Source organism: Lytechinus variegatus, chromosome 9 (assembly GCF_018143015.1).
Source record: "Lytechinus variegatus isolate NC3 chromosome 9, Lvar_3.0, whole genome shotgun sequence".
In the NCBI taxonomy this organism is placed as follows: domain Eukaryota; kingdom Metazoa; phylum Echinodermata; class Echinoidea; order Temnopleuroida; family Toxopneustidae; genus Lytechinus; species Lytechinus variegatus.
In genome coordinates this window covers 21,270,725-21,294,129 of record NC_054748.1, presented here as the reverse complement: position 1 = coordinate 21,294,129, position 23,405 = coordinate 21,270,725, and the positions used below count along the sequence as shown (strand labels likewise).

The 23,405-nt window shown below is 37.2% G+C and overlaps 1 protein-coding gene across 3 annotated transcripts in view; it reads left to right on the top strand.

Annotated features, from left to right (window-relative positions):
- Positions 1-21,972, top strand: part of LOC121421582 (soluble guanylate cyclase gcy-31-like) — a 28,610-nt gene extending 6,638 nt beyond the window's left edge. The window contains exons 2-11 of one of the 3 annotated variants that reach the window (XM_041616332.1): positions 2,451-2,676; positions 8,309-8,428; positions 13,918-14,017; positions 14,827-14,956; positions 15,586-15,732; positions 16,904-17,050; positions 17,632-17,791; positions 18,483-18,688; positions 19,350-19,492; positions 20,272-21,972. In XM_041616332.1, coding sequence (XP_041472266.1) covers positions 2,451-2,676; positions 8,309-8,428; positions 13,918-14,017; positions 14,827-14,956; positions 15,586-15,732; positions 16,904-17,050; positions 17,632-17,791; positions 18,483-18,688; positions 19,350-19,492; positions 20,272-20,812 — 1,920 coding nt within the window. In that variant the 3' untranslated portion in view covers positions 20,813-21,972. Of the gene's footprint in view, positions 1-2,450; positions 2,677-8,308; positions 8,429-13,917; positions 14,018-14,826; positions 14,957-15,585; positions 15,733-16,903; positions 17,051-17,631; positions 17,792-18,482; positions 18,689-19,349; positions 19,493-20,268 lie in introns of all 3 variants that reach the window. The other 2 variants (XM_041616331.1, XM_041616333.1) reach the window with 2 other exon arrangements.
- The last annotated feature ends 1,433 nt before the right edge of the window (positions 21,973-23,405 follow it).

Sequence of the window (23,405 nt, the reverse complement as noted above, 5' to 3'; positions counted from 1 at the left end):
CTTTACCATACCTTTTTCTTTATCCGATTTTCGTTTCGCTTACTTTTTCATCGTAGTTGATAATGATCTTCTTTATTTTGTATAGCTCTGTAGAGTTAGCAAATACCTTTTGAAAGAAATTGTGGCATGGTTTTGTGAACTATACTTTTCTCCCTGACACAGAATCAGTATATGTATTTTTGTTACATCGATAAACTCACAATTTCGTTAAATACAGTTGGTGTAACGTTTATTACCAAGAAATCTAAATCGATTGGTATCATGAAAATTAGAATACTTCGTTCCATGGATCATTTTTTTGAAGAAAAGGCTGAGCGATTATTTGCCAGTATATCGTGGTATCCACATGATCCAGGAGAAATGAGAAGCGTGGAACGCGCCCTCTTCAGGCTGGGAAATCCATATTTCCCAGAAAACTTTATTTTTCCCATTTCACCTCTGGCATTCTATCATTAGTCATGCGCAGTCACACCAACAAAACCGACTTCAAACAGACCGATGGTATATCATTGGTAATAACATAAAAGCTTTGATCGGTCTGATGTCGGTTTCGTTCGTGTGGCTGAACCGAAACCGACTCCAAACCGACCCATGTATGCCATTTGAAAGAACGTAATAGCTTTGATCGGTCTGGAATCGGCTTCGCAGGTGTAACTATGGCATGAATCGGGGTTTGGGGGATAATGTTTATCTAGATGTGAAGTTCATTTTTTTGTTTGGAATTAGGAAAGGGTCATATTCATCACAGGGGGATTGAGACAGTGGCATTGCGTGATCTGATTCGGAATGGGCGAGCCGGTGCACTGCACCATGTGAACAATGAGAAAGAAAAAAAAGAAGATGTATGTTGTAAAATACTCTTGCAAGGATCATGAATTGAAGGGGCTGCATGCTTCAGCCCCTACTCGTTTCAATAAACGAGCAAATATGTATTTTAAGAAGTCACCTGATTGGGTGTTGCTATATTTGTTATTTCACATGGTCAGCCCCCACCCGAACCACAACTTAAAATAAATTCTGCTGCCCAGACCTGTCAAAAAATATCAAATTTAATTCGAACTTTGATTCGACCTCTTGTTTCGGGGCGAAAATAATTACGAATAACTACGGATATATTTTCAGCCCCCTACCCCCCCCCCCGCCTAAACAAATTGGAACTGTGCCTTCTTCTTTGACGAGGGGATTGGACTGCTGTCCCCTTAACCCCTTTCCTCGTATTCCTCCTCCGAATTGCGCCAATGGAGCCACGCAGGTACCATTTAGCCAAGCGTGTGTTAAATTTTCAGATAGAAATAGAATATGATGAACCCATCTGAACTCATCTGCAGCGACGGATCGATTTTACGCCTTCTTTTGCACGTATGCCCCGGCAAGGAATCCCCGTTGTTTTGCTATAAATTGAAATTGAAAGATTATGACGGACGGCTCGAATTTATGCGCTGGGGGTATTTCCGAAAATGCGATGGGTCGATGTGTTTGGCACCTTTATGTTTATGGAGGCTGGGGTGCATTGTGACTGAAAAGGGATGGGTGACGAAGGTCGTGAAGATCTCCCTATGACAAATGGTGCCTGGAAATGTGATCCCCGTTTCCCCCAAATATAGGCATTTTAGACTTGTTTGATCCCGTAACTTTGCCATTATTTTGCAACTACCGTGGCAACAGGGCTCAGCAGCCAATCAAAATCAAGGTTTCCATGGTACATGTAGTTGCCGTAATGGCAAAGTTACAACAGTTTCAACTCGTCATGAATCAGGCCCCTGGTATATTTTGCATTGTGCTGAATCAAAAGAGTAAACATTTTAAGGGTTGAATTTCAAATTGGTATTATTATATATTTTTATCGTTTTTTTGTTTGTTTTGATTTTGTTGGGTGCTTTCTTTTTAATTTCGGTATTTCACCCCCAATTTAGGTTATATATTTTGTACCACCCCTGTCCCACCCCCCCCGTGTGTAGCTGTTACTTTTGTGATTTAGTTCATCAAATGCTTTGGGAACAAAACGAAATGTCAGTGGTAAAGAATTTATGTAGATCTTGCATTGGGCAAAAAGCCATGAAGATTTGTTCAAGTAAACCAATTTCGGCATCTGATTAACATTTTTATGCTAGTTTTATGTTTTGATATCTGTGTGCCATTTTTTAAAATGTTTTTATTTATTTATTTATTAAAACATCTTTATACAGGATAACATGTTCAGATAAAATACACTGTTTGTAAATATTGTCATAGACTTTTGTCTCAGAGCGCTCAGTGTCGGCATATGGTACTAGCAGTTTACGATGGCCGTCTACACAAAATAATCAATGATAAAAAAATATTAATGTGATGGCGAATTAATAACTGGATTAAAAAATCTAATACTTTCATTTGCTCCTCAACTCCTATCCTCTCTATCCTTCTCTCCCTTTATTCTCTCTCTCTCTCCCTCTCCATGACAACTCCTCCAGATAACCCACCATGAAAATTGTGTATTCGAGTTGGCCTCGACCAGCCTCATCGCCCGGGATTCGGTGACCATGGGATGTCCCCTTGCGTACCAATCTCGTCAAAGCTCGAGTGAGGACGATGCCCCTTCTTGTCCAGTTGATAGAGCGCCCCCTCCCGACAAAGAGGGTACACAGCACTCGCTGCGAAGTGGGATAATTGAAGATGATGGCGACAGCAGCGAGGGAGGTAATTATAAACTAACAAAACTTGCTTCCTCTTTTGATTATTTTCGTTAATGGCTTTAATAACAGACAATACAAACATAACAATGATAAATAATTTATTAGATCATTTGCTCATAATTGCTATATTGCAATACCACCCCTAGACCCTCCGATTTTTTTTAACAATCTATATAAGTTGGTTAAAATATGAAGCTTCCACCTGTGTGATTGTAGATTTCAAAAAGGAACCTATTAAACTTGGATACAATTTTGTTTTAACCAACAGCTGTTTGATTCATATCTTAACCAACTTGTAGGTTGGTTAAAAAATATATGGGAGTAATCATTAAACAATTCATTTCAAAACAATAACATATCGCTTGGCAGAAAAATGTCATGATGTTATGAGGTTCACGACTTCTGTTAATCCATCATAATGCAGAAATTCCAATCCCAGCGCTGAAAAGATTACATACTATTTTACAAGCATTATAGTCTTCAAATATTTTAGTTCAAAGATAAATCCTATCATACCCATTTCCCCCTTGCTCAATACTGATTGATTCAGCATTTTTTTTTTACACATTTACGCCTTAAAGAAGTTATAATTTTCTTTTGTTTACCATATTTTGATCTTCTCATATTTAGGTTGTAAAGCAATCACTACGCACTAACACAAGTCCATATAATATAAACTTTTTTTACCATGACACCCACATGAATTCGCAAAAATATAATAGATGGTATTACTATTTCACTAATTATATAGTATCTACACTCATTTACATCTATTATATTTTATCAATATTTGTATGTTTCGTATTTTACAACAAAGCCTATAAATGCTATTTGATATGAACAGAGAGCATGTTGGGACATAATGTTTTTTTGTTTTTTTTACTCACATGGGCTGTCACCATTACATTTTAGTGATCACTAATCACGATATAGATTCATTGTTTCAAAGTATATAGGCACATCCTCCATTTCATTATCGATATGACTGAGGCAAACGATTCATTTAGTTTAATGTTTCATAAACTTGTTTGCTCGATGATATGAATGGTGTTAGTTTAATACAAAGGGGTGTACATTATTATTTTGTTAGGAATTACCGTTGCTACTATTGTTTTTGTTATCACCTTGGCTGTTGTGTGGTACATTTGTTTAATAAGGCTTCAGTCATATTCATAATTTTACATGTTTGTCTTATTTCTGATTTGAACATTGTAACTATAATGTGGATAACCCGTATAATGTATTATTTCACAAACACGATGTATTATTATGTTTTAGAAATAAACAGTGTATCATTAGCCTACTTCAATCCGTCGTTTTAATATTAAATCATGTTTATATATCTTATACAAAATATTTCGCTCACATGGGCTAATAAGGAACCCTCGCATAAAGTGTTAATGATAATCGTCCCTCTCTATTTCACCATACACACAGAGCAACCATTACGCGCAAAAAGCCATTTTCCCCTAAATATGCTTAATTTTCATACTAACGTAGCTTTTTTAACAATCGATGTGTACTTCTTATAACACCCCCCCCCCCCTCCCTCCTTGGTACGCCATGCCCACATTGATTTCATGGATCTCAAGTAGTACTACAATAGTCCTTTCTATGTTTAGATTTTACAAATTCCCAACAACATTCAACACCCATTATGTACCAGGACTAACTAGAATATGTGTAATACTAACATTCTGATGTCAGTAGCTCCTCAATTATTGTTTATTATTTCACTGGTTTTCGTTACTTTTTAACGTCATAGACTAACACATTTTTCTCATCACCCTTGTTCTTTTTGTTATATTTTTTTTCTCTCATTCTATCACGAATACTTCGCAGAGGAACCGAATTTTAACACCACCACAAACGGCCTTTATCACTATCTCCAAACACCGTATATACCAGGCATGTCTCAAAGAATTATTACCGCACCCCAAGTGTTGTTTTTCTTCACATCAATTTGTGTTTTGAATCTAAATTCTTGAGAAAAAAAATCTATTTCGTGGCATCTTCGTGTTCACGGTCTCAAATCGATAAGCCTTAAAAATGTGCTTTTATGACAAAATGTCATTTTGCCCCCATTTTTACATTTCATTCAATGTTTACTAACATTCATCTTGTAGAATACCATCCCACCCTTTTGCCTATCAAAACTAACACTCATGATTATGTAAATTGATTGACCATTCATTTAGAATAGCTTAACATCGTCAATAATCGTGGAGCAACAAGATTGTGTATTAATATCATAATGTATACTCGAGTATAGCCACCTCCATTCACGCTAAATACTCCTTGGCATTGTTGCAGCCCCCTCCCCTCTCCCCTTCCCCGACCATCACCCGTGCTATTTCATTTTGTGGCACAACCCAGACCAATTCTATACTGCAAATAAAAATAGCCCCCACCCAGCCCCACAAAATCAATGAATGTCCAATCTTCGACACCCATTTTCTCTTTCTCTGTGTTCGTGACCTTCCTCTGGCTCGGCCTTTTTATCACTCCCCCTCCCACCCCCAACCTCCATCTCTCCCTCCCCCCTTCTCTTTCTCTCTCTCTCTCGATCTCGATCTGAATTTTCACCATTTTCTTGATCTCTCTCACATATTTAGAATCCATCTTATGACTTGCTAAAACAAATGTAATTGTACAGATGCCCATCCCCCAATCTCAAATATGCCCTTCAATTAGTTTTGTTCCAGGTTCATTTTTGTTCATAAAAAGTTTCAAGGACAATGCAGATCCTTCATCGCTGAAAGGATGGTGCATGAACTACTCTCTTTGTGTAAAGGAGTGAAAGGATGCTTAATAAAGTGCGAATTCATATTGTTTTTAGTGGGAAAAGAGTAAATATTACATGTATAGCCTTATCCAGCGTAACAAATTTTACGGTCTCGAAATGTCCAGATAATGTGATTGTCCCCGGATCGTCCCAAGGAATTTGGACATGGATTACACTAATATTCACGCAGCTGATTTATTTGACGGCGTTGTTCATTTTACAACAGACACTGGGACAGTCGTACGTCATAATATTTTATCTACGGGCATGCCCAGTGTAGAAAGGGGAGATGTCAAGAAAATCGATCGGTACCGCCGCGTTACGAGAGTTAGAAAAACGTCCGGGCAACGCCAGCGAAGTATTGGCGGATCTGCGCGGCGCGACCTAGCTGCGCCATCTCACCGCATACACAGCTCCTGCAGCGGGTCGGACGAGCAGCAAATTCCCTCCTTTACATTTAGAAAGAAGTGTCGTCATCATTTGATCATAAATGTTTGACATGTTTGAGCCATTGATCTAGAGCAATTTTCTTACGAACATCACGCCAAATATTTTTCTCTGCATCAGATGAGTAACTAGGATGTTTTCTGTTTCGATGCAAAGGTGTAGTCACATAAAAAAAAACGTCTCCAATTTTGTTTGTAATCTGGAACGTTATAGCTTTGGTTATAACCGTGAGTTACATCGGTGGGATTGTTGCATTAAGATTCAAGAACAGAACTGAATTATTCAAAAACGACGAAAAACGGCAATATGTATATATAAATATATATGATTTTTTTCAGATGAACAGATGATTAATAAGTCGAAGTATTATTGTCATTGATTGAATATTCATTTCGGCCGGAATTTATGCCAATATTTATGTTCTGGTTTTTCAATTTTCTGTAAAAAAAAAAAAAAAAATCTTCGGAGGCTTCCGTCGTCACTTTGGCGAGCATTTCACTATACATTGTCCTGTTCTTGGATCCTTCGTAAGTCCTACATACTCATAATTAAACCAACTTCAATACGACCGATGTATTATTCGAAATTGATCGTTCTGGAGTTGGATTCGTTTATGTGATTGTATCCCGGGCGAGTACATGCTATTAATATAAACTGATACCAGCCAAAAGTCCGAAATCAGGACAAATCTTTGATCACCTCTAATTTAATTTGAATATTTAGACAGATAACATGCATCAATCCGTCCATTGTCTTAAAAATTGTTTACAAAATTATTTATAATATTCAAATATCATTCTAAATGTTAATCTTTTAAAGTGTAAATAGAAAAAATATATATGTATAATTAATTATTTTATCATCATTTTATTCTTGTCATCGTCATCTTCATATATTAATTTGTTACTTGTAGTAGTACTATTATTGTTATTGGCATTATTTCATTTATGATTGCTATTAATGTTATTAAGGTTTTATTATGATTATTATTATCATCAATATTAATGTTAACCATACAGCGATTTCTTCAGTATTGGAATGTTACAAATGATTAAAAATGTCCTTAAAGCAAGGTCGATATACGATATATTCTATAAAAAAATCAACAATTAAACAGAGTTGCATAAAGCACTATCACATGATCCCTTTGAACATTGTACTCGTCGAAGCTAATTTTTAGTCATTTACCCTTACTTGGGCTATTGAAAATGTATATAATATATCTCTAGCAAACACAGCAATAAGCCTACAGAATTAGCCAGAAATCTAAGGTCAACATTTCGACACGTAGGATGACATTCGACATTATATTCGTGTGCTTATGTATAGTAACTGATTATTTTGTTTTAATTTCCTCCATTGTCCTTAACCCCAATGTGTGAAAAAGAAATTGATGTATTTTTTGTTTTATACACCATGGGCTTGATGGGATGTCGCACTTTTTTCGAATCTTACAAAAAAGGAAATGTGTTTTAGCTAAATAAATATCAAGTGCTAGCAGTGGATGGGTTTTGGTGACAGATACGATGGACCTGGGGCCCGCCTTACAAAGAGTTGTGATTGATCCGATCAATCTCAACTATTAAGGGCCAGCAACATCTATTATGCATGTTCAAAATATTTTCTTGATGTGATGTCACTATTTTCTTGACAATTCAGTATGCTTATTTTTGTTTTTAAAGGACATTTTGTAAATATCCTGTAGAAAAAATTATGACGTTGATGGATTTTCATAAAGTTACGATTGATTGGATCAATCGTACCTCTTTGTAAGACGGGGCCCTGTTCTCATAGATATGATGTGGTATTTTAAGGGCCATTTTAGGACTTCGTGGCAATAAACATGAATTGATGCCTGTGCATGTTACATTTCTTATGAATTTTACCCACCCTTATTCAACTTTTATTTCACAGAATGTCACGTTAGACCAATTTTATTCAATTTAAAGAGATGTGTAATGTGCACCGTTTTACTTGGGTAAATCCATGTTACGATTTAGCGTCAATGGCCGGGTTACAGAATGGTAAAACATTAGGCATAACACTATTAGAATTGCCAAAAGGCGTTAAATCAAATTTTGATGAAAAATAAGTAGTTCGTATAGTTTAAATAGTATACGACAATTTAAATCAAATTAACATTTTGATATGTGCATCTTCAAGTATGAGTTCCAAAGGATATACCTTAATGCAAAACAAGGCCAACATTCACCGTAGTAAAGAGGTAGACATAACACCCTTGCGATAGGCTGTAGTTCTATCCAAATCATCTTGCACCTTGGAATATTTTGCCTGTGTCTTTTTCCATGAAACAATTTAGTTGAAAAAAAAGAAAAAAATCAGTTATCATGGCGAATATACTAAAGAAAAAATATTTTCGATCTGTAAACTTTACTCTAATTAGAAGCTCACCGGAAAAGACAAAAGGAAGTGAAGAAAAGCTACGTACCAGCACACCCCTGGTTGATAAAACCACCCGGTGACACCCGTATGCAAATCAATAAATCGACAATAAAGTACTCAGGTATACATATTATACCCTCTACTATTCTTTTTTTTCTGATATAGCTATCACCGCACGGATTCCACTACTGGCTGCGATTATCTGATTCACTGGCTGACGCTTTTTCAGTTTCTTTCGCTTTTTTTTTATTACAAACTTTAAAGCAAATGAATCAAGTAGGTTTTGAGCGTAGTAAGGGTTGACTTTAGTAAATAATCATTACTGGATGTAGTCATTAGAAACTTATTGTGGTTGTTTGGCATGTTATTAAAAATTATTTGAAGACAGGCAATCAAGTCTGTGTTCTCTTCGTAACATGCTAGAGTATAACATCTTCTTGGTTATGTTTTACTTAACGGACAAAGTATTAGTAAAAAAATATATATAGATAAAGCGAGATGAGAATACTCTTAGAAAATGAAAGTAAAATAGCAGTAATTATGAGCTTGGAGTTGTATTAAGCCTGTAACAAAAACAACACTTTTATTTTCTTTTGCATGAAATATTTTGATTTTGTAGTTTGCTCGTTCTTAGAATCTGTCACTCCTGCACATTTTTAGAAGCAAATTTTATCACACGTTTGAGTGCACATATTTATTCAAATATGAACAATTTCATCACTAGCTGTCTACCCATCCGGTGGAAATATTCATTTTTACTTTTACATTGACCTTATCAATTCAATGGGACTGTTTCTATGCAAAGTCAAACCAATGGAATATGAAATTACAAAATAAGCATTGTAACTTTCATACCATTCTTGACGCGACACACAGTTTTACATTTACACTCATTGTTTTTTTTCTTATTATTCTTTATTATCATTATTATTATTGATTTCATCTATTTAATTATCATTATAATAAATATCAATTTTATTGTTATCATAATTAGTTATATTGCGTTTCTTCGAAGCGTTTACAATTGTAGTAACTGTATGGAACTATATATTATTCAAACTACTAACCACGAAAGGGAAAATGAGTTTAATGTATATCCATGTCGGTTGTCTTCGATAACATTTAGGTTATTCAATTTAGTATGTACATTACATTTGTTCATAGGGGCAATGATCTACATATTTCAGCCTTGATTGTATAACATGTTTATAAATTTGGAAGTCGGGATTATCGATAGCAAAACAATACAGTGACCCCCTATAGGCAATGAAAATGTTCGTCTACATACAAAAATGCGGACTGAATTATTCAAACATTCGTATGCGTTCAAAATGATGCAGTTTAATCTAGGATTTTACATTATTCACAATACTTTTTCCCGTCATTTAGTTGTATATAATTGTGTGTGGTATTTAATTTTAGTTTCGATGAAAATACGGGAACTTAAAGGGGTGCTACGGGCTATATATATTATATATAATACACATATAAAGAAAAAACAGACAAACAAAACAATGAAAATTTGATCATAATCGGACAAGGAATAACAAAGTTATTTGCATCATTCCGGTGCAACAGTTCTCGGCGTGTCTTCCTGAATATTCAATGAGGAAATTGATGATGTCATATCCCCACTTGTTCTTTTGTAGTTTATGTTATGAAATTGGGTGTATTCAAATTTGTACTACCAAGGACTGAAAAAAATAGATTGACAACTGATTTAGTGCATTAGATATTCATTGCTGCAACGTATTTCATTATAACGGAGACACATTATTCAAACCTGTATGAAAAAATGAAACAATTGTGATTTCATATAATAACATAAGACAAAGGAAAGTGGGGATGTGACATTAGCAGCCCACCTAATGAATATTCATGATGACGTGCATATAGCTATTTTCACAAAATATTGCTAAATTTCACATTCAATAACCTTGTTCTTTGTTATCCAAATTTGTTAGAATTTTCAGCATTTGGCTTTGTGAATTTCAATTTTATTTATTTAGATATACATATTTTCAGACTGGAGTACCCCTTTAACTGTTTAATTCAAATAGGAAATAGGTAAATCTGAAGTTGTGAGTAGAATCTGATATTTTGGTTTAGAAAATAGGATTCAGATTGACTGTTCTATCAGAAAATGTAGATTGACTAGTTTTGTTTTTTACAAGACGTTGTATTGAAATTTAATCTGGGTATTGTACTTTTGTACAAATATCTTGGAGATTGCTTTAACATCTAAATCGGCGTTTGATCTGTGCGACATCCCAAGTTTTATTTAATCACCATATTTTATATTCATTCATTTTGATGCGGTATTAATATTCTGTTGGATATTATTTCATTGTTGTCAATTCCTTTTTTACCTTATATGTTTTTATTTTATATGTTTATTCATTTGTGTTGTTGGTATAATTCCGTTATTTCGTTGTGCCTACGTTTATATTTCTAATTTACATGAAATATATTCATCCAATATCTTCATATTCATCTTTTGCATGTTATTCATGATCACAGAAACTAAATGGTTTTCTCAGCGCTTCTTTCTCATCATTCAATTGATATATAATCAAAACATTTTCATAGATTGGTGTATGTCTTACACATCTTTTCCATTACCTCTTCTTAGCTTTTGCAAGAGGGTACTTTTTTTCTTCAAATCATTAGATACTGTATGCACAGCTGCACCTAACACGCTCTGTAGAAACATCTTTGCTATAACGTAAAATGATAATCTATTTGCACATATCTGAGTTTAAGATGCACTCTATAGGATTATTCATAAATGTCTTTGGGTTGGTGATACTTGGTGCAGACGGAGACATTTTTTATTGATATTATTTCATCTTCATCAAGTATCGATAATATTCGGTGTTCGGTAACCATAATAACGACATCAGTGACTGATACATTTCACTTTCAGTCAGGCCATTGTGTTGTTTATACCCACCCTCTCATTTTTGTTCTGTTTAACCAACGTATCGTGGTTGATAACAAACCTGCTAAATGTTGGTTAACCAAACAAAAATGCTCGTTTCATCGGCAGGTGTGTTTTACCAAAAATAAACAGTTGATGTAATCATATCCCTCCTATTGGTTGCAATTTTCTGAAACTGTCCAAATATTACCTTCTGCATCAAGTTTCACCACTTCTTATTTAGATTCAATAATCTGCAATGATAGAGTACCGATGTTTGCGATAACATTTTCAGGCTATTAAACGGTTAACATGCTCATGGTTTTGAAAGCTGTCGATGACTTTTGAAGCGTTTGGAAAAGCTAGTTGTATCAAACTTCGGTACTCTATTCTTGCAATTCAAAAATCATGTTTAAAAATGTCACACATAGAATTATGGCTCTGAATGAGCATTTTAGATTTCATCCTAATGATGTAAAATGTTGTAGGCAAATTGTTCGGAAGAGTATTTATGCAATTAATTTAAAGAACTGCACTTGCAAAACAAATAGATGATTATGTAACATACAACGCCTTAAATCACAATGGATCTCTTTTATACACTTGTTCTTACTTTTAATAAAAACATTGATATATCTGTATAATGATTGCCGAACATCATATTGAATTGATATCTAAAGGATTCCAATTTTGCTTTGAAGTTGATGAAATATCATTAGTATCTTCCTCTTACAGATTTGACTCAACGTTCCACTGTTTCACTGTCTTCAATTAGTTTACACGGTTTGACCAAGTTGAAAAGACAAGGATCGCGGCAGGGTGAGATAGATCACCGGAGCTTTCAGTTTCTTTTCATTTCCTGGCTGAAATATTATTCTCCTCGCTTGTGGTTTCCGGTGATTTGTTCTGTCTGCAAAGCCTTTAAAACTCGGTGGTTGGTATCTGCGTGTGTGTAGAAATTATTTGATCAATTACGTCATCGTGGTTGCATTATGGATCCCGATTCGTGCACATCCTACATTGCATAGACGAGAGAGGGCCGTCGGTTGTGCAGTGCATTGTCTCTTTAAATGTTTGATCTTGCCAGAGTGCTGTGTTTCGGGAAAGTAATCCAAGTTTCCATTACTTCGTAAACCCTGTTGTTATTTCCTTACTGAAGAATCACCCCAGCCCCTTCTTATCCAGGTAAAAACAGGTTATCTAACAATTATGTTGATTTTATATCATATTGGGAGTGCAGTGCTGTTTTATGGTTTACTAACTCTTCAATAAATCAATATCCTAAAATCAAATCCGAATATCCGAATAATATATTTCTATTTTGTATATAAAGAAAGGATAGGACGCAACATGAATAAAATTTTATCAAATCTATTTTGTTTTTAATCATACAGTTCACCTTTGAAGTGAAGCAGTTGTATTTAAATTTATTAGCATTTCTTCATGTGTGAAATATTCTTATAAGCCCAGACAATGAGCACTACTTTGGAGCTCATGGATGTTTACCGTTCGTAATAGAATAAAAATATATTTCATGATCCATATTTCCTTCAGGCAACGTTTCTCGTTTACTTTTCGTTCTTTTTCTCTCTTAGGGAAGATAATGTATATTTTCCGAGGAGAACCTTAAATGATGACGTTTTAAATCCTCCATTAACATATTAAGTCACGTATTACGTCATGTTTTGCTGACGCACATGATGATTTTTCCTCCTCCGTCTCGGACCAGTCAAGATGGTATTCTCCGTACCAAGGCTTTTAATTCGTCGCAACGGATGTATACATACCTTAATCGGCATGATGTAGTAAGAAATAGCTCTCAAGGTGAGAGATGTTCCAGAGTGCGGAAACATAATCAGGCGTTGTCTGGTCGTCCTTTGCGATGCATCTCATCTGCGTGACCGTAAGAAAGGAAGTATGCGATTTAGGTACAGGATGCGCTGATGCTGTCGCAACTGTGACTTTCTTGCTTTTGCACATGTCAGCACTTACCACATTCTCTGTATTTCGATGAACAATGCCGGTACCTAAAAATGGTAGGCGTCGTTGACCACTAGGTCATATCCCGTCACAGTTGTTGTCACTGTGACTTTCTGGCTTGTGCACATGATGTCAGCACTAACCGCACCCTCTGCATTTCCATGATCAATGCCGGTACCTAAAGATGGTAGTCAGTGTTGACCACTTCGTCATATCCATTACACGTCGTGAAGAAGGGGTTCACTGGATGTCACTCCAACAAAGCTTCCCGGATGATCTGACCGATGATGTCAAGTAAAGACGTATACCCAACTGTCTTATTGCTCTTTTGTACGATGTAAGGTTGTATTTGTTACATTGGTCATTTGATTGTCCAACTCTTTCTCTGCAAATGAAATGGCATAAGTCTCTGAGGACATGGGGGATGGGAACGTCTATCCGTAAAACTGTTGTGCGTGGCATGATGTTTGAAGTCAAACCTTACATCAGTAATACCCTTGACTATTGCCGAACTGAGCCATGGTGGATCTAAGAGAGAACGGACGACGGAAGCATAAAAATATTAACAGCGCAAGGCAAAAGGCAGTACGGAAAATGTAGACAATGTGCAGTTAGGTGACAGAGTATATATTATTTAGCTTGTATTTCTGTCTAGAGAATCTTGTTGATGACTTAACTATCACTTTTTCGAATCCTGATAACTATTGCAGAGATTTTAGAAGAAGTATACCACCCGAGGCAAATCAGGTTGAAAGGTCAGATGTTGTGTGTTCCTGAATGGCGTGCTTACATCTTCCTGGCAACACCGATGTAAGTACTACGGGTTCCTAGACCATGTTGACGGTCAAACGGCTCATATGCCAATGTTTGTACTTATTTCCCGGAGAATCAATTCATGAAAGTTTTATTGGATCTCCAATCGTACCACAATGCTCAAAAGCAAATCTGCTATACATTTAATCTAATATCGAAAGTATGTTTAAATTATTTGGATATCTAGATTGTAATAATCTTATACTGCATATGCATTTATAGGTCATTGCAAATAAATGTTGATTATTGTTCGCATTCATGAGGGGTGACGAGGCGACGTTGACCATGGGGCTTCAGGAACATCTTTTGGGAATGCTGATCATCACCCTTTAGTACTATTTATAAGCCCAGTAGTCGTTTGAAGAATGGAATATATTACTGCATATTTCACTTAATTGATTATCCAAACTGCCAAGTACACAAACTATTATCTGATAGGAAAAACTAATGGGTAATGGGTCTTTGTTGCGGGAAGAAAGTACAATTCATCGCTGTTCCAAAAATCAAATAAAAATTTATTTCTAACCAATCAGATGCTCGCATTTCGGGTCTGACGCTGATTAGAGATGCACTGAAACTCTTTCTGGAAGGGGTTTCTGATATTCATAATGGCATTGGGTGGGTATTTGAATAATGATTTGAAACTTGCACTTGTTGATTTGCAATAATGCCGTCATCACGGTCATGCGTAACGGTTTGTCACTGAAGGCCCACCATCTAACCAGGGGAATTGCATGATTTACCCTTGGACTGTTGATCACGTTCACCAATGACCACACGTATCTCTTCATTCTTTTCTCCATAAGGCTACCCGACCTTCAAGTTATGTTCCAGACAGGGTTATACATCAACGACCTCAGCATGCACGATTCGAGCCGAGATCTGGTGCTAGCAGGTACCCAGCAGTCCGCAGAACTCAAACTTGCCTTAGACCAGGTACTCAGCACCTCCTGAAATTCATAAAGAATTTCGAAAAAATAGCCTTCAATCATGGGAGCATTTCATGAAGAGACTTGTCTGTCTTTTTCATTGACTAATTTGCTCTAAGTTTGTTAGACGGAATGATTTGCAGTAGCTCATAACATCTGTCGTTGAAAATTGCCGAAAAATCCCTTCTTGAAAGACACCCAAAGGTCTATTATTGAACGTATATACATGGATGTACATCATCCCAGTCATTATGGTCAAGTTTATCAATCGATCGGACGACTAATCCACCAACAGTTTTTAAATATATTTTATTCATTTCGCAAAGTTTAGCTGTAGGAAAATTGTATTACACTAAGGTATTGTAACGCGTGTACTTTAAAAGTGAGACGCTATTCGGAGAAAGAATGAACATCCACAACATCCTTTCCTCTCGCTCTGTTTCTGAGTTCATGTTATTTACGTGTACATGGTGACTGAAATGATCTACACTTAGCCTGTGTTGCCAGAAAGTTCCAACGAGCTCTCCTTGTCTAATTCTACATAATTCTTTGCCAACCATATCATGCTAGTGCCAGTGGCTTTTCTCATTCTCTCTCTCTCTTTTTCTTTACGGTACTTTACCTGGATATCTTCAGGAGCAACGGAAAAGCGCGGAGCTTGAACAAAGCATGATGAAACTCGACCAGGAGATGAAAAGAACCGATTCGCTGCTCTACCAGATGATACCAAGACAAGTAGCAGAGAAGCTCAGGAGAGGGGAACCAGCGACAAGTACCTGCGAGGTAAGACAAAGATATCTCTGGCGAAGCATTCAACAGGAATGATCTCATGAGAGTGCGGTCACACCGGCGAAACTGACTTCATGGCTCCGTCTTACGAAGAGTTGCAATTGATCCGATCAACCACAACGATGGAAAGCCAGCGACATCTAACCTGCATGCTTTGTTCAAAATATGTTTTAGATAAATATGCTGAATATTCTTACATTCATTGTTTTCTTTAAAAAGAATTATCGTAATTCTCTTTGTTTACAAAGGACATTGTACACAGTTCTTGTAGAAAAAAATATGACATTGATGTATTTTCATACAGTTGAGGTTGAATGTATCAATCGTACGTCTTTGTAAGACGGGCACAAGGTCGATCAAATCTATTATCTTGTTTCTAATGGCATGCCATTGTTCTGTTTGGAGTCGTTTTTGTTGGTGTGGCTTCAGCATAATCCGGAAGCAATCGTTGCTGTGCCAGTCAGGAATTAAGTTTTAAGAAACAAAAAATGTTACCAACTGATCATGGGCGGAAATCTGTCCCAAAAGGTAAGGGGGACCAGGGGCTGGGAAATTTGACAACAAAAAAAAGTCATCACCCAAAGTGTAAGATCAGTTTAACCCCAAAAAAAATTGACAAGGGGAAAAAAAGGTTTTCACCCCGAAATGTAAGGTCATTTAGTCCAAAATACATGTATTGTTTTGAATGTGAGTGATGAATTTTTCTACGTCATGAAAGATCAAAAATAGTAGGGGGACATTTTATATTTTGTCCCCCCCCCCCCTACTATTTTTTGGTAGGGGGAACGCGTCCCGGCCCCCTGGGATTTCCGCCATGCTTCTGATCTCATTCAATCGCTCCAAATTCGGCCATGAAAAGAAGTGGAAAATGGACTGACATTTGGGGGTGTTGTCATTGTCGGTTATTAAAATCTTCGAAACTCACTTTTTTTACAATTGTGGAGTAATAATTTGCTCAACATTGCTGAGACTTTGTATCTTATCATTCAAACACCAGGTGTGCTTTAGCGAGGAATTTGTCTACTTGTCCATCACTCTACCCGTCCGGCGGTGTTACTTTGAGGGTAGAACTGAATTTCTTTCAATGATGTTATTGTCGAGATTGGGGCCAAGAAGATATAAAATCATACTCTTCCTTTCTATCTCCCCCCCCCCCCCCTTACAGGTATTTACTGCTGTAACTATTCTCTTCAGTGACGTAGTGGGCTTCACGACCATCTGTTCGCGGATCCCACCGATGGCAGTCGTCTCTATGCTGAACGGCATGTACACAAAGTTTGACAACCTCAGCGAACTCTACGAAGTCTACAAGGTGATGCCCGTAAAGGAATCACAATGTAGCGTAATGTACTGAATTTCATGGAGCAATTTGTTGGAGAGGGACCTTTTAAGACCTAATATAGAGAACATAGGATAAGGGGAATACGTAAATCACATTGATAGATGTTAGATGTTTGATATAGATTAATAGAGCATTTGTCAATTATACAAATATTTTCCATGAACTTAAAACCACCTTCTGTTTTTATGTTCAGTTGCTTTACTCATTATTTAGTGGTCAGTGATTTTTTTTCACGAGAAAAACTTTGCCAACCCCCATTTAACATGTGACCTTAACTATTCAAACAATGTCATTAATCATGAAAAATCATTGAATATATTCAACTTTGTGGAAAAGAACCTCTGCCAATCACAAGATCTGCAGTTAGAAGAGTTCTTGATGAGAAACGTTGAAAGGGTACAGGTCCCTACCTCCCCCTTCCCCTCGTGGCACCGCCTTGCCGAGGAAAGGTGGAGAGTTTTGTCAATGCTTCACTTGTAGAACCGTTTTATAATCAGTGCAGTCGTGATCGTAATTACTATTTTTCTTACATTTCTTTCGTCATTGTTCAGGTGGAAACCATAGGAGATGCTTACATGGTGGTGTCCGGTGCCCCTACGACAACGAAGTACCATGCTGTACGAATTGCAGAGATGTCTCTGGGAATGAGGGAGAGTATGAACGATCTCAGAGACCCTTCGAGTAATGATGATATCGTCAAGATTCGAGTCGGTAAGAAGACCGTCCGTCCTGGGCCCCGTAACACAAATATTTATGTTAAACTCAGATTTAAAAGAAGAATTCTGATTCGTTCGTTGTCAGTCTGCTGAGCAAAATGCGCATGCAGCGATGGTCTTAATAGGCCATTTCATCTAGCGATTAATTGCTAACATTTGTGGTATGGTCTCCACTGACTGGAGGAGGGGTTTAAGTGGCAATTTAGGTCGGCAGTGTCTAGGAAGTTTTTAGAAATGAGAACCATGGCAAAGAGGAAAACTGGCAAATTATTCACAGGTTGTCAACACACACAACTAAAAATGTTCTGAAGGTGCTTGAAATATTTTGCAAAAGGACATTAGGATTTGATCATGATATTTTTCTATAACTGTATAATGGAATATTTTCTTATCTAAAAATTTCTATGAGAAACATGATCCATCGGTTCCAAATTGAAACTGTTTGACACAATGTCACTGTTCAAACTTCACTGAGTAAATGCCCTGATATGGGTTAATGATTGTTTACAGGTTCACGCTTGACGATTGTAGATACAAATGAAGTTTCGTTGGTTGGTCAATGCCGTAATAGAGTTTTCATGGTTTTCGTCAGAATTAGATTAGAATGACTCGATAAGTTCCTTTATGCTCAGTCGAAAAAGTAAAGTATGATTACAAAACTTTGAATGATCATTCTTGCCTTGTAGGTATCCATACAGGCATGGTCGTGGCAGGTGTGGTTGGACTAAAGATGCCTCGATACTGTCTCTTTGGCGATACTGTCAACACAGCCTCTAGGATGGAATCTACTGGGGAAGCACTGAAGATTCATATGAGTGAGACTACGAAAGCGGACCTAGATCAGTGGCCAGGGTACTATGATATAGAGGAAAGGGGTTCGACGGTTGTGAAGGTGGGTCAAAGTTCCAGGATTTTTTTTTACCGGAAGTGGTTGTGGGTTACAAGAGGGCAGAAAAGGGACCGGTATCTCACAATGATGCTCCAGTCGCACCAAGGAAAATACCGACAGATGGTATGTCATTGGAAACAATATAATATCGTTTGATTTGCTTGGGTCGGTTTTCCGATGTGAGTGTAGTAGCATTAGTATGTTCGGCTCTTATACCAAGATTTGAGACAGGAATCAACAAACTTTTCTCTAGCGGTGACTCTTTGTACTGGTATGGGGTGTAGACAAAAAATGGCAAAAGTGTATTTGAACTTGAAAATGAGTTTGGTGGGAGTTTGCAATAATAAGGACTATGTACTGTACATAACTAGCATCGTCATCATCATCATCACCATTGTCATCAAGGCATAATCGTCATCATTATTGTCATTAACATCATTATCTTCATCTTCATCATCACCATCATTATCATGATCATCACCATCATCCTGGTCGTCATCATTATCGTCATCATGATCATCGCCATCATCATCATCACCACTACCATCATTGTCATCACCTCCATCATTATTATCACCATCATCATCATCATCATTTTTATGGCCACTATTCAATATTCAACCACCTGTCTAATTGATTTCATTTGCATTAACTGATATTTCAGGGCAAAGGAGCGATGAAGACCTACTGGTTGCATGGTAAAACCACGGATGCCAATGTGAACTCACCAATGGGTCTAGCCAAAGAGGAGAAAGGAACGTCTCGGTCAAGACAGTCCTCCATAGACTCGTCACCGGTATTGCGAAGGTATTAGGATTTATCTTTCATTGGGGAGCTTTTGCACTGCTTCACAGATTGTCTATGTTCTTGTCTAACGTCCTTCGTGACAATGAACAACCAAGAAGTCTGGGTCGAGCAATTGGTTAATCAAAACGGCAGTTTCGTCGTGGGCTTTGGGCAAAGACACTTTAGCATTTTTGTTAGCTCCAAAACCTTGGACGGAACTGCTGTTCCGGGTTAAACTCCCCAGCTGTTCATTGTCATTTGACGGGCATTTTCAATACATTTACTGTGTTCTTGAATATGTCGTGCGTCGTGGGCGCGGAAACTCTGTATCCATGCTATTGTCATAACATGTAGTTAGTGTCAGCAACATTCCTTAGATTATCCATCGTGTGATCTTTGGGAATGACAAAGATTTTACCCCCCCCCCCCCCCCCCGCATCCACGTTAAATGTCTTATCATGATATTTTTTATGTATCAATGTTCATATCGTCATATCGGCACCTGCCAGCCAAAATACAATCCAAAAGTCGTTAATACTCAACCATCAAGCAGTGTTCAAATTGATTAAAACATAACTCATGCTTTCCAATGGGGACATTTCAATCTTGGATAGCCCCATACTTGTATATGAGGCCTGTGTGATGATTTTGTACCAAAGACGGCTGGATCTGCCTCTGATTTCCAAGAATTAGAATGCGTTATCAAATTCGAAGTATTGCAGAAGCTGAGTATTGGCACATGTTTAGTGATATATAACTTTGTGTAATCCCCATCCATTTCTATCCTTTTCTTTTAGTAGAAGTATAGCTGGTTCACGTATGGCAATGGATGGTGAGCCGAGGAGTGCATCGGCCACCTCGAGGACCTACTCTCCCGTCATCACCGCCGAAGTCATGGACCGTGCCTTAACACCGCAGGCACTACGAGCCAGCCTTGCACCGAACGAAAGCTCCGACAGGCTCAGTCTTTCTTCAACCGAAACCATCAAGCCCTCCAGCGGCGGCGACTGCCTCAGCATAGTCCGGCGTGACAGCAAAGCTAGCATCTTCATGGGGTACGTCCCGGTGACGCCCTCTATCGGTGACTCAGTTGCAGAGGCTGCTCCGAAGACTGTATGCACCTGTCAACGGAAGTTGTCGCTCATCAATAAAGAGGTTCAAACTGAGGATGTGGGGACTATTGCTAATGATTTTGTCAAAGGAACTGAGATGAACTCTTATGGGTTAGACGAGAAGAGACCGCAGGGTAACGGAGCAGAGACTGATCGATTTGTTGGGGGAATGGATGGGACTAAAGGACAGGCCAACGTTGCCCACAGTTCTGCATGTTGTATTCTCTAGCACTGTCAAATATCACTAATGTTGAGCGCGCACAAATTGGAGCTTCGCTCAAAGCTTCTCTGCCTGTTAAAGTGCTCAAATTTCCCTTGCTCTTAAGCATGTTAAGTGGGTCTGATGTAGGAGTGTGCCAGTGTCATTGCAGCTACAGTGGCAGTTGGTCCCCGTTTAAACAAATTTGTTTCGATGGTGTTTGCAAACAAAACAAGGTACTGCTGGGATTGATTTAAATGTTCACCAGAAGCGGAAGGATTACTAACAGGGATAAATTTTTGCTTACTTGTACTGCGTTGTCTTGTCAAAATTGGATTTAAATTTCCGTGGCCTTTTCTTACAAAACTTTCCGACAGATTCAAGTCAAATTCAGAGCGTGATTGATCTCAATTTTTCTATTTCTTAACTACGCATTTTGGACCAATAGCACTTTGAGTTTGATTTGAATCTGTCAGAACTCTTTGAAAGACGGGCGCTGATACCACCCCGTCAGCACTGTATTGTGTCCTAAACATGCTAAATTAAGAGCACATCATGTAGACAATAACCAGTGCAACTGGTCATCTATGATACATCTAAAAATATGACTTTTTAAAACAGGATAGCATCAAAATTATCAATCCCTTTCAACATGCACGATAGCTGTTTCTTATCTCTCATACTCTTCAATGATATATCGCAAAAATAAATGTGTCTTCATGGGTTTTTTTTCTAGAACCATGTACAAAAACGTGAAAATTATCAACTAATTGTAATTTTCTGATGGTCCTTCCCCCCTCACACTTCCACCACCAACACACACATACACACACACTTTCAAAACCGTTCCGCGGTCCCTGTCCTTAAACTGTTAGACATGCATCTTACAGTAAAAGTCTGAACAAAAAATATTATAGAGGTTATTAACAGAGTTAGGGAAATCTTATTTCGACCAGTGTCAAGTCAAGGTTCAGAAAGTTGTTCTGAAAGTTACTTTAGAAAATCTTTTAGATTGCACTGACCAAGTAATCGAACCAAATATGGCATAAAAATCCATCATCCAAAGTTTAGAAAATGACTTATCTGATTTTATTCACTAGAGGAACAAGATAGCGTTTCACCTTACATTTAAATCAAAAGAATGATATGTAGTGCTGGAAGCGTACGCAGTGGCTTGGTTACAGGAGTGTTTTTTTTCCGGGGGGGCTTGTCTATTTTTTTTTACGATCGGACGTGAAATTGGTGGTGAAGACCTTTTTTTTGCTTGTCAACATTTCATTCAGCTTGAACCCCTACCCCCTTATAAAAGTCCTGCGTATGTTACTGTATCGCACAAATGTCTCTTTAGCCACACGTTTTCTGTAAAAACTACCAAGTCTAGTTTATAAAGATACACCTATCTCCTTCAGACCGGGAAGGACGCTATTTAAAGTTACCAGTGCCTATATAACTTCGTAAAGATATACGGCAATGAACTGTACGAGTTACAACATCGATACGAATTGTATTTTCCCGCCCTTTTTCGTTCAAACTCTAAACTCGACGTAATATCATTTTTTCTTCCGAAACAATAATCTGATTTTTACAATATCAGATCGATGGGCGAGTCAGCATGTATGTTTGGTGAATTTGCTTTGATTTTCGAAGTTTTCATGTCGTAAAATACAGTAATATACAAGGCATTTGGCTTATTAAAGGCTTGATTCAAAGGACGGTCTGAAATATTCGTAGACGTAATCCACCAAAATTCAAAGATTTCGCATGCACGAAGAATCAGCAAATTTTAATAGAAGTGTCATATTTATTTACTCTGGTAAACGTATGATTTAGGATAAATGCCATCCTACTAAACATGTTAAGTTTAAAAACTCAAGTGCTCTGTTATTTGATTGTAAATATTCATTTTTTGTTGTGCGCGTGCGTTTTGTGTGCTACTTTATTGCATTTAAAGTGGGTGTCGTGAACTTTTATTTGCAACCATTAGTCAGGGTTATTGGTTCAATACCCTTACAGAAACAAAGGGCTTTTTTACATGCAATTCGTGTGCATTGCAAAAAAATGATAACTGCCAAATTCGCAGAGTAACGAGCAGCTCGAATTATTGATGTGGCCATTAGCAAACGCAAACATTTTAAATCAATATTTAAAGTTACGATCTGCTATATTCATTTTACGCATTGTACAAATATTTGACTGTGTGTGAACTTTTAAAAGACGTTTCAAAATATTTTATAGTTTTATATACTGAGGAGTAAGATATTTATAGATTGTTGGTAGTAATTTAACTTTTTATTATAGTATGGAAACTTCATAGGAACGTCATAAAAGATACCGAAAGGGGAAGGGAAATTCTTCATTTTATTATAATTATATTCTTTTCATTATTGTTTCACGATTTTAATTTTATTGACTTAAGGGAGGAAATAACATTCTTGGTATTTTCGTTTTATTCTAATTCATTTGGGTAACACCACAAAATTGTAAATTTACTGAAGTTTTAAGAAAAAATACAGGCCCAATAATGAATTTGGGCAACAAGTATACCTCGGAATGGTTTCCATCCATAACACCATGCGTTTTACTTTTTTTTCTTGGTTTTCGAGGGAGGGTTGTTTGCGTTTTT